This window comes from Chenopodium album, chromosome 6, assembly GCF_948465745.1.
Source record: "Chenopodium album chromosome 6, dcCheAlbu1.1, whole genome shotgun sequence".
NCBI classification, from domain to species: Eukaryota; Viridiplantae; Streptophyta; class Magnoliopsida; order Caryophyllales; family Amaranthaceae; genus Chenopodium; species Chenopodium album.
Window position 1 is genome coordinate 8,906,257 of NC_137839.1, and position 12,843 is coordinate 8,919,099.

General features: G+C 34.4%; 2 protein-coding genes across 2 annotated transcripts; one reads left to right on the forward strand and one right to left on the reverse strand.

Annotated features, from left to right (window-relative positions):
* The first annotated feature begins 389 nt into the window (after positions 1-389).
* On the forward strand, positions 390-3,318 carry LOC145634528 (12-oxophytodienoate reductase 3-like). The gene is made up of 5 exons (XM_081685950.1): positions 390-528; positions 735-875; positions 1,586-1,716; positions 2,138-2,320; positions 2,598-3,318. The coding sequence occupies exons 1-5, from the start codon at positions 431-433 to the stop codon at positions 3,227-3,229; spliced, it is 1,185 nt and encodes a 394-aa protein (XP_081542076.1). The 5' UTR covers positions 390-430; the 3' UTR covers positions 3,230-3,318.
* A 3,755-nt stretch (positions 3,319-7,073) lies between these two features.
* On the reverse strand, positions 7,074-11,446 carry LOC145635815 (galactan beta-1,4-galactosyltransferase GALS1-like). Its single transcript, XM_081687175.1, has 2 exons — positions 10,195-11,446; positions 7,074-7,919 (listed from the first exon to the last, which is right to left on the reverse strand). The coding sequence occupies exons 1-2, from the start codon at positions 11,376-11,378 to the stop codon at positions 7,568-7,570; spliced, it is 1,536 nt and encodes a 511-aa protein (XP_081543301.1). The 5' UTR covers positions 11,379-11,446; the 3' UTR covers positions 7,074-7,567.
* Between the last annotated feature and the right edge of the window lie 1,397 nt (positions 11,447-12,843).

Consider the following 12,843-nt stretch of genomic DNA (forward strand, 5'->3'; position numbering starts at 1 on the left):
ACATTAAAAATAGATTTCAATTTAGCAACGTTAAAAATGTTCAAAAATTAGTAAATTACACTAGCTAAAATGTGCTGTCTAGTGTCTACTAAATAAAAGAATAAAACGTAGTACCATACATTATTGTCGTTACAAGACATGGAATTAATTATTTAATCAACTACCCTTTTTTAACGAACTAAAATACTTCTTATTATGCAATGAACTCAATAATTGCTTAGTGAATTAAATACTTGTTTAGTGAATTGAATAATTATTTAATGATAGTTTGATCCACAACTCCATAAACGTCGGTGCCTTAGTATTCACACTTCAACACGTTAAAATATCTATATATAAACATATGTCCTCGTTTATGTTTCTTTCATTAAAGAAACTAGATTGAAATAACAAAAATTAACAGAAACAAAAAAAAGGGAAGCTAGAGAAGATGGTTGCAGCAAGGATGGGTATGAATATGGGCATCAAATGTATGAAAGATGATCTTTTTACTCCTTACCAATTGGGTAATTTCAATCTGTCTCACAGGTTTGTTTCTTGTACCACTTCGAGTCGATTATATATATATGTACTATCTTACAGATATATTGTAAACATTTTGGCTAGCGCAGTATATATCTGCATATAGTACTAAAAAAAACACTAAATAAATCTTATTAGATTCGTTTCAATGTGTACTTTCATCATATTATATAATCTAATTGTCAAGTAGTTTATCGATAATATTGATACAGGATAGTATTGGCACCGATGACAAGATGTCGAGCAATAGATGAAATGCCAAATGAAGCACTAGAGAAGTATTACACACAACGATCTACTTCCGGTGGCTTACTTATCACTGAAGGAACTCTCATCTCGCAAACTGCCGGAGGGTAATCAACTAAACACACTTTCCATTTCTTTTTGTTTTATCTGTTTTAAAATGTTTTTCCAGTGTTTATGGTTTGTGTTAATTAACTTTGATTGTCACGAAATTATTTAAAAATCCTTCAACGTATCTTTTATTTCAGCACGAGGAACACTTTTGTAGGTGTGAAACTGTGAACTGAATAAACATGAGTTTTATTTAAAATTAGGAGAAAGACAGAGCAAACCAGATCATTTTAGATAAGAAACATCAAGCGTGGACTAATAAAAAGTGTTAAGTCGCCTTTTAATTATCAAAAAAAATTGTATATACTCGATGTAAATTAATACTACCTCTGTTATAGGTTATGTGCAACGATTAGACATTTTTCCTTTCTGTTTTATGTCAAATTGTTGCACATAACCTGTAACGGAGGTAGTATTACTATATATTGAGGTAATTTTTATTAAATTTAAAGTAATTTTTATACTTTTTTGGGTAACTTTTATCAATAAAGCATAGATTATTTTTATTTATATCAGGATAACTTATATACTACGTATATGGAGTAATTAACTTTTATTTATTATAGAAATACATTCAGAGTGTGTATGTGGAGGTGACTTGGTAAGCTTAATGGGGGAAAAGTTAGCTGATTTGACCAACATTAGTAGATTTACGAATACAATCAGCGAAAGTAACTCTGCTTCTTAAAACTCTGCAATCGTGCCATAGGTTCGCGCATTGCCCAGGAATCTACACAGAACATCAAGTGGAAGCTTGGAAGAAAATAGTAGACTCGGTTCGTGATAAGGGTGCTATCTTCTTCTCTCAATTGTGGCACGTTGGACGAGTTTCTAACCAAGGTAAATGCCTATAAATCTATAATCCTCTTCAACTAATCTTTAAACGTTCATCATTGTATACGTACTCCATGTACTTGTTTTAAAAAAATTGTAGCATATAGAATTTTATTAGCTTACATTCACTCTTAACAACGAATCACATTTTTGTACGACATCAATTACAACTTAAATATTAATATCTTGCCTAGTTAATAGGTATACTCAACAACAACTGCCCAATTTGACGTGTCAAGTTCATCATGTCAATAATTTCATTCTGCAATAGTGAAATTTCATATACAATACTAGTAAGAAAATAATAAATTAATAGTTTAGACAGCATATATAAAGAATACTCAGTACCTTGTAAATTGTATAAAATGATCATAGATTCATAGGGGCATCTTTGACTCATACTCTCATGTATGATTGTTTGATGCAGTATACCAACCTGAAGGACGAGCGCCAATATCATCAACAAACAAAATATTATCGGATAGGTGGCGTATATTGATGCCCGATGGTTCACACGAAAAATGCACCCAACCCCAAGCCTTGACTCAGCCTCAAATATTAGAGGTTGTCCAACACTATCGCCAAGCAGCTCTCAACGCCATTCATGCTGGTATGTATAGACTACTTTTTTTCAAAAAAATTAGTTCAGTAATAATAATTCAAGTTCGGCAAAAAAATTCCAATTTATTACTACCTCCGTTAACTTTTAGTTGCAACTTTAGGGTATTATTTGTGAGACATAAAATATTCTAAATTTGCAACTAAAAATTAATTGAGGTAGTATAACAATATCAATTCCGCAAAAATAAGGTGAAGAGAACAAGACCTTAATTACCACAGTTAGGTTATGTCTTAACATTAATTGTATTTTTGAATATTTATTACAGGTTTTAATGGAGTGGAGATACATGGAGCACATGGTTACCTAATAGACCAATTTCTCAAGGATGCAATCAACGATCGAACCGACGAATATGGTGGTTCATTGGAAAACAGAATTAGGTTCTTATTGCAAGTAGTACAAGGCGTTGTTGAAGCCGTAGGAGCTGAAAAGGTAGCCGTAAGAATCTCACCAGCCATAGATCACTTCGACGCCCTTGATTCCAACCCGCTAGCCTTAGGCCTAGCCGTTGTCAATGGACTCAACAAGCTACAATCCGACTTGGGATCAAAGCTCGCCTACCTCCATGTAACCCAACCCAGGTTCACGGCCCAAGGCGTGGTTGATAAGCCAGCCGAAGAAGCCGAAGCTGATGCTCAATTGTTGAGGAAATTAAGGGATGCATATGAAGGGAGTTTTGTGAGTAGTGGTGGGTATACTAAGGAGCTTGGGATGGAAGCTGTGGCTCAAGGGGATGCTGATTTGGTTGCATTTGGACGTCTTTTTATCTCTAATCCTGATTTAGTGCATAGATTGAAGATTGATGCACCATTAAATAAGTATGATAGGACTACATTTTATTCTCATGATCCTGTTTTGGGGTATACGGATTATCCTTTTTTAGAAGATGTCAACTAATAGTTTAATTGATCAAAGATTAGGGTAATACCTACCACTCTGCTATCTAAGATCAAATCCCGGCTACATTATATGTCATTAGCAAATCTTAGCTTATTCATTTTTCTCTACCTTATTGTCATTGTTTTGGCTTTTTATGAAAAAATTAATCCCTTTTAATAACTTAGCAAATTTTATATTTGCAAGACAATCGGAAATATTCTTTAGTACAAATTTAAGTGCACCGTCTCTTACGCTTTTTCTAAGTTGTAAACCTGGCCTTCTTATCATTGGAGTTTTTTATATTAGCCATTTATACCTCCTCTTCAAAGTAACAAGGGATTGAGTCATGAGCAGCTATGAGGCAGGATTTGACATTTTTGAACCATGGAATGCTCTACTTCATCTCCCTCCATAAATATATATATATATATATATATATATATATATATATATATATATATATATATATATATATATATATATACATATACGTTTCACCTTCGTAAAAGATTATGCCAAAAGCAAATGAAACATACGTTAGTTTGGGAACAGAGAAAGTGAAAGAAACTGTAATTACTCTATATATGCATTTCACAAGCTAGACTCCTGTCTTTTCCTTAAATTAACACTATGTTTGGATAATAATAGTAAAGGGAGAAGGAGACCTATTTTCCTTCAAAACCTCGTTTTTTAAAAGGAAAAGGAAAATGTATTATTCTTTCAATTCTCTCCCCTTCACTCTTTGAATTTAATATCCAAACAATGGATGATGCTTCCTCCTTTTCTTTTCCCTTCCTTTCCTTCCATTTCTTTTTATCCAAACATAGCGTAAAAGACAACTTTAGTTAAAAATACAAGATTCGGGGTTAGTTAGGCCTGGCCCATGGTTTAGCCAACAAGTTTCGTGCCACACTGTGATGGGCCGAAGTTTTCAAAAGGCTGGCCCGTGCACGGCCCAGGCACACAAGAGCCCACATGCCATCGTGACAGGCTTGTGTGCCTAAGTGAAATTGTATTTATTTTAGCATGTTTTATTGTGCCGTGCCTTATCGTGTTTCTCCCATATAAAGATGGCTCAAGCCCAACTCATGACCTACACGAACAGAACTGTGCCATGCCGTGCTTTTTCGTGCCCGTGTCGTGCTTTTTTCTTGTTAGCCCGTGCCGGGCTTTGGACCAGCCCGACCTAATACTATCTTTAGTCTTGAGTCACCCATTGTGGGTGCTCTGAAAGTTGCATTGAAAATTGAGATAGAGTTGCAGATAACCGGATACCATATGAATGTAAAATGTACATTCGTATGGTCTCCGATATCATACAGAATATCAAAATGAGTAAAGTTAGTATAGAATTTATAGTAACGTAACAAATATGGAACAAGTAAAATAACTAACGGCTATTTACACATACACAACAACACAAGTCGACATCTTAATTTGTATGTATATGCAACATTTATTACCAGAATGTCGACTTTAACAATCAAACAAACTATGTGATAAATATCAAATCAACTCTGATGTTGAATTTCCCCATATCAATTAGCGTCGTATGATTTCAACGACATAAATATTGTCAACATGTGCCATTTGCTTTCACTAATATAACTACCGTCAACATCACCCTCAAAAGGTTGAACTAATTGTCAATAAGTTACGGTGATACACTTGTACGTATACACTTAATTATTAGTCGTGACTCGTGAGTACGTAAAAATGGACACTGGTGCAATGCAACCACCAAAAAAGAAAGTTAGACGTTAAAGTATGTGTCGAGTTGTGGCTTGGGAGTAATGCGACTTGAATTTACCCTTCTTTTTCGGAAAGGCACAACTAGAAGGCAATACAAGGCAACATAACAAAAACTTACCTAAAAACAGCGCATAAATATGGTATGACATAGTATAGAACGGAAAACCAAACGACTTGCTCCATATTTCGGCCACTAGCACACAAAGCTAATTGGATAGATTGGGAGTTAGGCGGCTTAGCTCTAATAGAACCGAAGACACATGGGTTTTTCACAACCAAAGCCCTTTTAATCATAGTCCTCTCATAGTATAACCAAACTTTGAAGAGTTAGTTAGGGCATGTTCATACTTACTGAACTGAGCTGAACTGAACTGATTGGAGCTAAACTGAAGTGAACTGAACTGATTGGAGCTCAACTGAACTGAATTGAGCTGAGCTGAACTGAGTATTTTGTGAGATAGGAAAATTAGGAGTTGAACTGAACTGAATTGATTAGAGCTGAATTGAACTGAACTGAACTGAAATTAAGTAAATGTGAACGGGCCCTTAGAATCTAATAGCCTGCAAATAATCAAGAACCCTAACATTCCTAACAAAAGCAGCAAGGGTCTTATAATTACCAAAAATTCCAAATGGACGGTCAGAGTTAGAGATAAAAAAAAAGTCGTTAGTAAAGAACAAGGAAGATGGAAGCTTTTTGGTACGATCAAAGATACGCCTAGAATTAAGCGGATCTGGACCTCATATACAAAACAGTATTGAGCCCACATGATTTGAAGTCGACATGTCCAACAAACACATACCATAATTGGTATGATATGGCCCACATTTATAATGGCCCACAATAATATCGTAGTATCAATGATGGTATCATGCTACCTTATATTCGCTAGTAGCCACTCGGTTTTTCTAGTTGTTAACAGCTATACTCTTCTTCTTTGGGGTACCAATATTATTACACCCAACTTAGGAATTGGACAAATTAAACCATGCTCTAAATTATTATTGTGACATAACGCGCATTAACAGCTTGATTTTGATTTGTAACGTTTAATTATATTAGTACCTGGAAAGGAACTCAATAAAGGGAAGAGAGTTATTGTTTGGTTTAAAGGACATGATTAGGTGATCGATAGGATTTTTTTGTTTGGTTGTTTAATAGGAAGGCTATAAAAAAAATACGTTGTCTAATGTAAAAGTAGCGAGTATTAATTTATTGAAGGTATGTATTCGTCAAAAATTAAACTTTATGGTTGTGTTTGAAGTACTACTTTTGTTTCTTATTATTTAATAGAGACAGTAATAGATATTACGCAAAGTATTTTGCATTGGTTGATTGGTAAAAGCAATCAGGCAATGCCGCCACAAATGTTTTACTACAATTGTAATACAAGTACATGATAGCATTGATAAGTGCATTTGTTAGTAGTTTCTATTCTTCTTTATTGATATAATGATATTAGGCACAGATGAGGTAGTAAAACTATTGGTAAACTATTGTCGGCTAGGCTTTTAATCATTGATTCCTCATAGTCTCAAACACCTAGAAAACTAGAAAAGTCCATTCTTTTGTTTGCAAAAGTTACACCTTTAAAAAAACAAAGAAAATTTGGTGAAAAAAAGGGATTTCACCGTAAATAAAAGGCAATATAATATGCCTTAATAGAGTTACCACCATCCCTATTATCTTTGGCTTTGGTAAGAAAGTATAGCAAAAGTAAATGAAATTGATACTAGTTATACAAATAAGAACTTTTCTCTTTGGAATGAATAAGACGTTTTAATCTAATTTTTATTATGGTAAGAGTTAGGCCATTTGGCTTGCTAATCCATTACATATACATATATTTGGTGTAAATTTAAATTTAAGAAATTATCCTAAAACTAGCCATTATTAAAACAACACATCTACCTTATAGAGTTAAGAAAACAACAAAGATTGTCAATCATTAATTCCTCATAAACCTAGAGAATTCTATTCCATCCCATGTTAACATCAAATAAATCATAAAGAAGTAAAAGCCAATATATGCCTTACAAGTTACAAGTTCTTTTGATCTTTCAATATATAATCCCATCATCTTTAACTTTATTTTATAGAGAAAGTATATTAAAAGTAAAGAAAATAATGATGTAATGTATTAATAAGTATTATCATCCTAACAACATTTATATCTTTACAAAAAAATCTCATTCTTTGACTATAGGAATTACAACAATATTTATAACAACACATTTTAACCTATAGTATTATCAAACATATAAGAATGAACAAATCAAAGTAATAAAAAAATAAAAAAAGACAAATTACCTTTACAGTAACCTAATTATATCAATTATCAAAGCCTAAGAATTGGATCCCCTTTTCATATATCATTTAACCCCCCACCATCCTTGCACCATCATATCTTTGTCCATTACTATGAATCAATGATCACCTATAACAAACCCCCTTCAATTTCTCACCATACATCACAATTAGCATGGGTCTAAAATTTCAACTTTTCACACCGGTGTTAGCCCATCCTTAGCCTCAGGAGTCAGGACCATTCATGTACGCGGTCCCCACTATCAAGCCGTATATGGCTGTACTTAAGGTGTATGTCATAAAGGGAGCTGGGAAGTTCCGAGGGTTTCATGTTCAAATTGCTTTATGGTATTGGCAAGTTGTTTCATGTTGTCATCATAAACGTAAGGCAGTTTATCGTGAAATGTAATCTTTTTCTTGGCCGAAGGTGGGAGTAATACACGACATGGCTCACCTACGACTTGGATGGAGTTGTGGTAGTGGTAGTATCGGATTTTAGCCTCTGTGTGGTGAAGAGACTTCCCTACAATGTTCTCTGACATGTGAACGCCGGTGGCTAATACATTCCTTGCTTGGATGGCGTATTTTCTATCTCTTCGGATTTTAGTCCTCCAGTCCCTGAACAGCAGTTTCTCAAAACCCCATTCCCTGGCAATTTATAAAAACCACAAAATATGAGCAACAGCCAAAAGTTGAAGACTTTCTAAGATAGAGATGGGAGCAAAGTATGGGCATAGATTTTGAAAAAAAAAAAAATCAGGAAACTAGAGACAAACATTGTTCTAGAATTGGATCACCACATGATCAGCATCAATATGGGGTCACTAGAATATTTAAAGCATAAAAACATTCATGAAAAAATTAATTTCAGTTGACCACATTAGAGCAAAATAGCATATTATAGATAACAGAGGAAGGTTAAGCAAATTAAAGATTGACAATTTGCCTCTCCAAAATGCCCCCTTACATTTCTATGCAACATGTACCATCAACTAAATTGTAAGATTGAGGTAAAAAATAGCAAAGCAATACAGCAGCCACAGAAAGTCCGGAATCTGAACTAGAATAGCTATCGGGTCACCTAAATTAGAACACCTTTCAGTTCCTAATAAACCATCTGATGTTCGAAGAAAACAGCACATCACAGCTTAGCAAAAGCCTTAGTGTCGCCTATTCAACAGTAATCATCATCTCAACTCTCAACACAATTGAAAGTTCACGGAACTTTTATCATTATACAGAGTAACTATGTAAATTTCTGTTTGTAAAATGTTAATTAATCCTCTTTACCCATCAAATAAATGTAAAAGAACTCCTAGAGACAACAGAATATCATTATGAGTCCTGAATCCTTTTTTTTTTTTTATCTTTTGTTGTGTCTATATGCATTTTCTAATGAACATTATGTTATCCACTTTCAACTTTAGAAAGCATTTCTTTTCTTCTAAAACAAAAAAAGGGTTGCTTTCTTTTTCCTTTTTTCCATATTGTAGTAAATTCCTATTACCTAGAAACAAAGGAAAAGTAATGGTGCAACTTTCATTGCACCACCACATGGGGTTTAACATATCTTTATAATGATCTCTCAACATCGATTCATATGCTTAAATACTCAGAATTATGGATTGAGTATGAGCAAAGTTCTCATGCACCCCGATATTGGCATCATATACGCACAAGCTCTAGCACCCAAGACACATGATTCCTAAGCTCGAACTCCATGGTAACAACAGATCTAATTTGACCTCCATCACAAGTAAAGCGAATAGATCCAGCATAATGATGCTTCCTATTCAAGACACCGATAATATAATAGTGCTTACTGCTAAGTGCTTGGCAGCTTGACATCTCCATATATTGATGCCTTTTTTACACTTTCCACAAAAAAGAATGTCAATAATTTTGTATATTCCATTTCTAAGATTCTCAATTTCTCACTACCACCATCAGAGGACAAAATCGAAGCAAAATGCTAGTGGAAGGCCGGTGGAGATCAAGTTACAAACTTACAGGTAAAATACTCATAAACCATAGAGGACAGAGTGTTACAGAGTAGCATCAACTTAACAACAATAACCAGAGAGCATAGTAATTCAACTTCATCTATAACTTAATCCGAACAGTCAATGTTTCCTCACTAAATTCGTCGGTGATTGATTTCAATTATGCACCAGAATATTAAGACTTTGGACCATCAACATCAGGGTATCGAATCACTTTCCATTAGACTACTTTTGCCACATTAGTCATCGCGAATATTGCATTACTTAGAAGAACGTTTTGCTCGATTATTGTATAATTAATCTCTTAATAGAAAATTGCACTTCGCCTAATAATCAATAATCAAATAAAAAATACACCGCCCTAGCTTAAGAGCCTTAACTAACAAACAAACATTAGTCCTCCTATTGTCAAATCTAAGCAATTAATAATTAACCAAACACCTGCATCTCAATTGCACCAGATCTATTTAGTATATTTAACCCTCTAATTAGCAATCAAAACCAACAGAGAATGTTTCCCAATACTAAGGAGTAGTACAAAACATTAATTAAATTAACACAATCAAACCCATAATTATAATTAATCAATAATTCTCTCTATTAAGAAACAAATTTAACAACTATAACAAACAAACCCAAAATTATAATAACACTATCAACAAGAATTTAACCCAGAATTAATAATTACTGTAAATGACCACAAAATCAGAAAATAATCAAATCATAACCAATCAAGAATCAAAAAACCCAAAATTAATCAAAACTAACCCAGAAAAATACACAAGTAACCAAAATCAACCCAGAAAACCCCAGAATTAATCAATGAAAAAAAAAAAAAAAATCCCAGAATCACAAAACAAGCTAATCATATCAATAAACACACAATCAATCAAAATTAACAGAAAAAATTTAAAAAATACCTGGAATAATCTTGGGATGAATCATTCTTGAAGCAAAGAGCACTAGACATAGGATTCTGCTCAATAGTAATCTGAGTAAATTCATCAAACTCCTTCATAACATTCTTCAATGAATTTCCTTTTGGAACGTAAATATACTCATCAACATCAAAATAAAACGTCCATTTAGCAGCAAATCTATACCTATGTAAACAATCATTCACCACCAAAAATTGATTATAATAATACCCATCATAATTTTCTTGATCTCTAATATTTTGAATCGTTACTCTCCCCTTCTTCACCCACGGTTCTAGAACCTTCCGAACCTCATCGGAAACCCCACCAGCGTCATGAAACACGAAATGCGACTTCTCCCCAAAGCGCCAAGCATGGTACGCAACCCACTCACGAATTCTCGACGCACTTAAAGTGCCGTAAAGTGAGGACCCACAATAGAGGTAGTCTAGCTCTGGGGGAGAACTGTAGAGTGAGCTGTTAAAAGCGCCGGGAAGTTCTTCAAGCGCTGTAAATTTCTCGAAAAAGCGTGGGGAAAGAGAGTAGTAAGCGTAGAGAATGAGTTTTCCGCCGGAATTATCGACGTTTGGGTTCGTCGGAAAAGTGCAGTTTACGACGACAACAGTGTAGACTCTTCCGTAACCCCAATCAGGGAGGATTTTGAACGCTTTTGCGCGGGTAGGTTGAAGGGTCCGATTGTTTGGGACCCACTCACACTTGTACCATGGTTGACCGTATACATGGATCGGTTTCGACGCTAATCCGACGACGGAGAATGTCGCCGGTCCTCCACGGTAAGCACCCATTTGAACGAAGAGTGCAGCGGCATTTCCATACGGTTTGAACTCTCTCTTATTCGGGTCTTTGGGTTGGGTCCGACCCGGAAGAGGGAGGTTTCTGGGTTTGTTGATGGAGGAGAGAGAGAGTAAGTGGGTGGTTTTTGCGGCGGTTGTTGTTGTTGTGGTGGTGTTGAGGAGGTGGTTGAGAGGAAGAGGGGAAGTGCAGTGGCAAGAAGAGGAGAGAGAAAGGAGGTGGTCGTAGTAAGGTTGAAGGTTCCAAAGGAGTAAAACGAGGGTGAGAGTTAAGAGGGTGGCGAGAACTGGTTTGGTTTCGAAGCAGAGTATGAGTTTTCCGACGGGTTTTCCGGTGACTCCGCCGGTGAAAGGTGACGAGTCTTGTTTCTTCATTGTTGGGGGTGTGAAGTGTGAAGGGTGAGGAGAGAGACAGTAGGAGGGGGTTTTAAAGGTGGGAAGTATGGGAGTGAATGAGTGATGAGGTGGAACTTTTAAAAAAGATGGTGGAAACTGAGGTTGTTAAAAAGATTTTCTATTTTTTTTTAATTAAAATTGTAACGTTGAAAATTTAACTCATGTAAAATGCACATCTGAATTTGTGTATGTGTTCACCTTAATATATGTATAATAGAGTATATTCTCATACGATTATTTTAAATTCAGCTCAGCTCAGTTTATTTCAATTCAGTTCTTAATTTCCTTTTTTTATAAAATATTCATTTCAGTTCAGTTCTAATAAGTTCAGTTCAACTGAGTTCAGTCAACGAGAACAAGGCCTAAATAGACATCTTATATTACTCCAGATTTAAACTATACATAATTAGTTAATTACAAAATATATATAGAAAAAAGTTATTATATTGAGACTTTCAAAATAATAAGATGTGACATGATATTGCTACATGGTGAATACTGAATAGCGTTTTAGAACTGGCAAATGTGTCGTGCTTGTATTTGTATTCAAATAAAAACGAGTAACCATACGTCGATAAGTATAATTAAACGTGTCTACTTGTAATGATGCCTTGATTAATATTTAAACGATTAGAAATCCTTGATATAAATTCATTAATTGAGTCCAATTAGATATTGTGTTGAGTAAGATGTTATAAACTCTACTCTTTTTTTTAATGGTGAGATATGGCATATGGGAAAGGCCCCCTCCTCCTATCACCTGATGGGGATTACATTGAACCCTCATTACTTGTGAAAAAATGCTCTCTTGAACCTACATCTTCTATTCTTCTTATAAACTTTGGTCATAAGTTAAAAGGATAAATAGTTTGTAAATTTGGGCAAAATAACGAAAAAAAAAAATAGAGGAAGAGAGAGAAAAAGAGGAGGTGAGCTGGGAAGAGGAGGTGCAACCGACAGGGGTCTAATTGGTCTAAAGGAGACTGCATGTGATTTGCTGGCAATTAATCATTTGTAAGTTTGTTTTTGATGAAGAGAGAGAAAATTAACATTCTTCTTACAACCAAAATACTGCTATTTTGTTATTATTATATTTTGGGCTTCTTCACTTTTTTTATATTCTTTTTGACTTTGCTTTCACTACAGAATTGCTCTATTCATTTTCATTGGTTTAATGTTTTAAGATTTTGCTTAATTTTGGAGTTGGACTAAAATTATTCTATTTCTTGGATTCTTTTAAGCAACTTTCTTTGTTATCATTATTAGTTCATTGCTTGTTAAAGCTATGATTTGTGTTGTGCGATTAATAGGTCTAAAGTTGATGATGAATTGGGAAATTATTAATCATGATTCTTATGGAGTATTTTACTAGTTGTAAATTATATCTGCAAATTAGAATTCATTTTTGTTGAGTTTATAACACATAAAATCCAAGTATTGTTAT

Coding starts and splice junctions, on each gene's coding strand:
- LOC145634528 (XM_081685950.1), top strand. CDS start 431: ATGGTTGCAGCAAGGATGGGTATGAATATGGGCATCAAATGTATGAAA. Junction 1,717..2,137: donor TGGACGAGTTTCTAACCAAG/GTAAATGCCTAT, acceptor TGTTTGATGCAG/TATACCAACCTGAAGGACGA. Junction 2,321..2,597: donor TCTCAACGCCATTCATGCTG/GTATGTATAGAC, acceptor TATTTATTACAG/GTTTTAATGGAGTGGAGATA.
- LOC145635815 (XM_081687175.1), bottom strand. CDS start 11,378: ATGAAGAAACAAGACTCGTCACCTTTCACCGGCGGAGTCACCGGAAAA. Junction 7,920..10,194: donor TCATCCCAAGATTATTCCAG/GTATTTTTTAAA, acceptor ATAAATTGCCAG/GGAATGGGGTTTTGAGAAAC.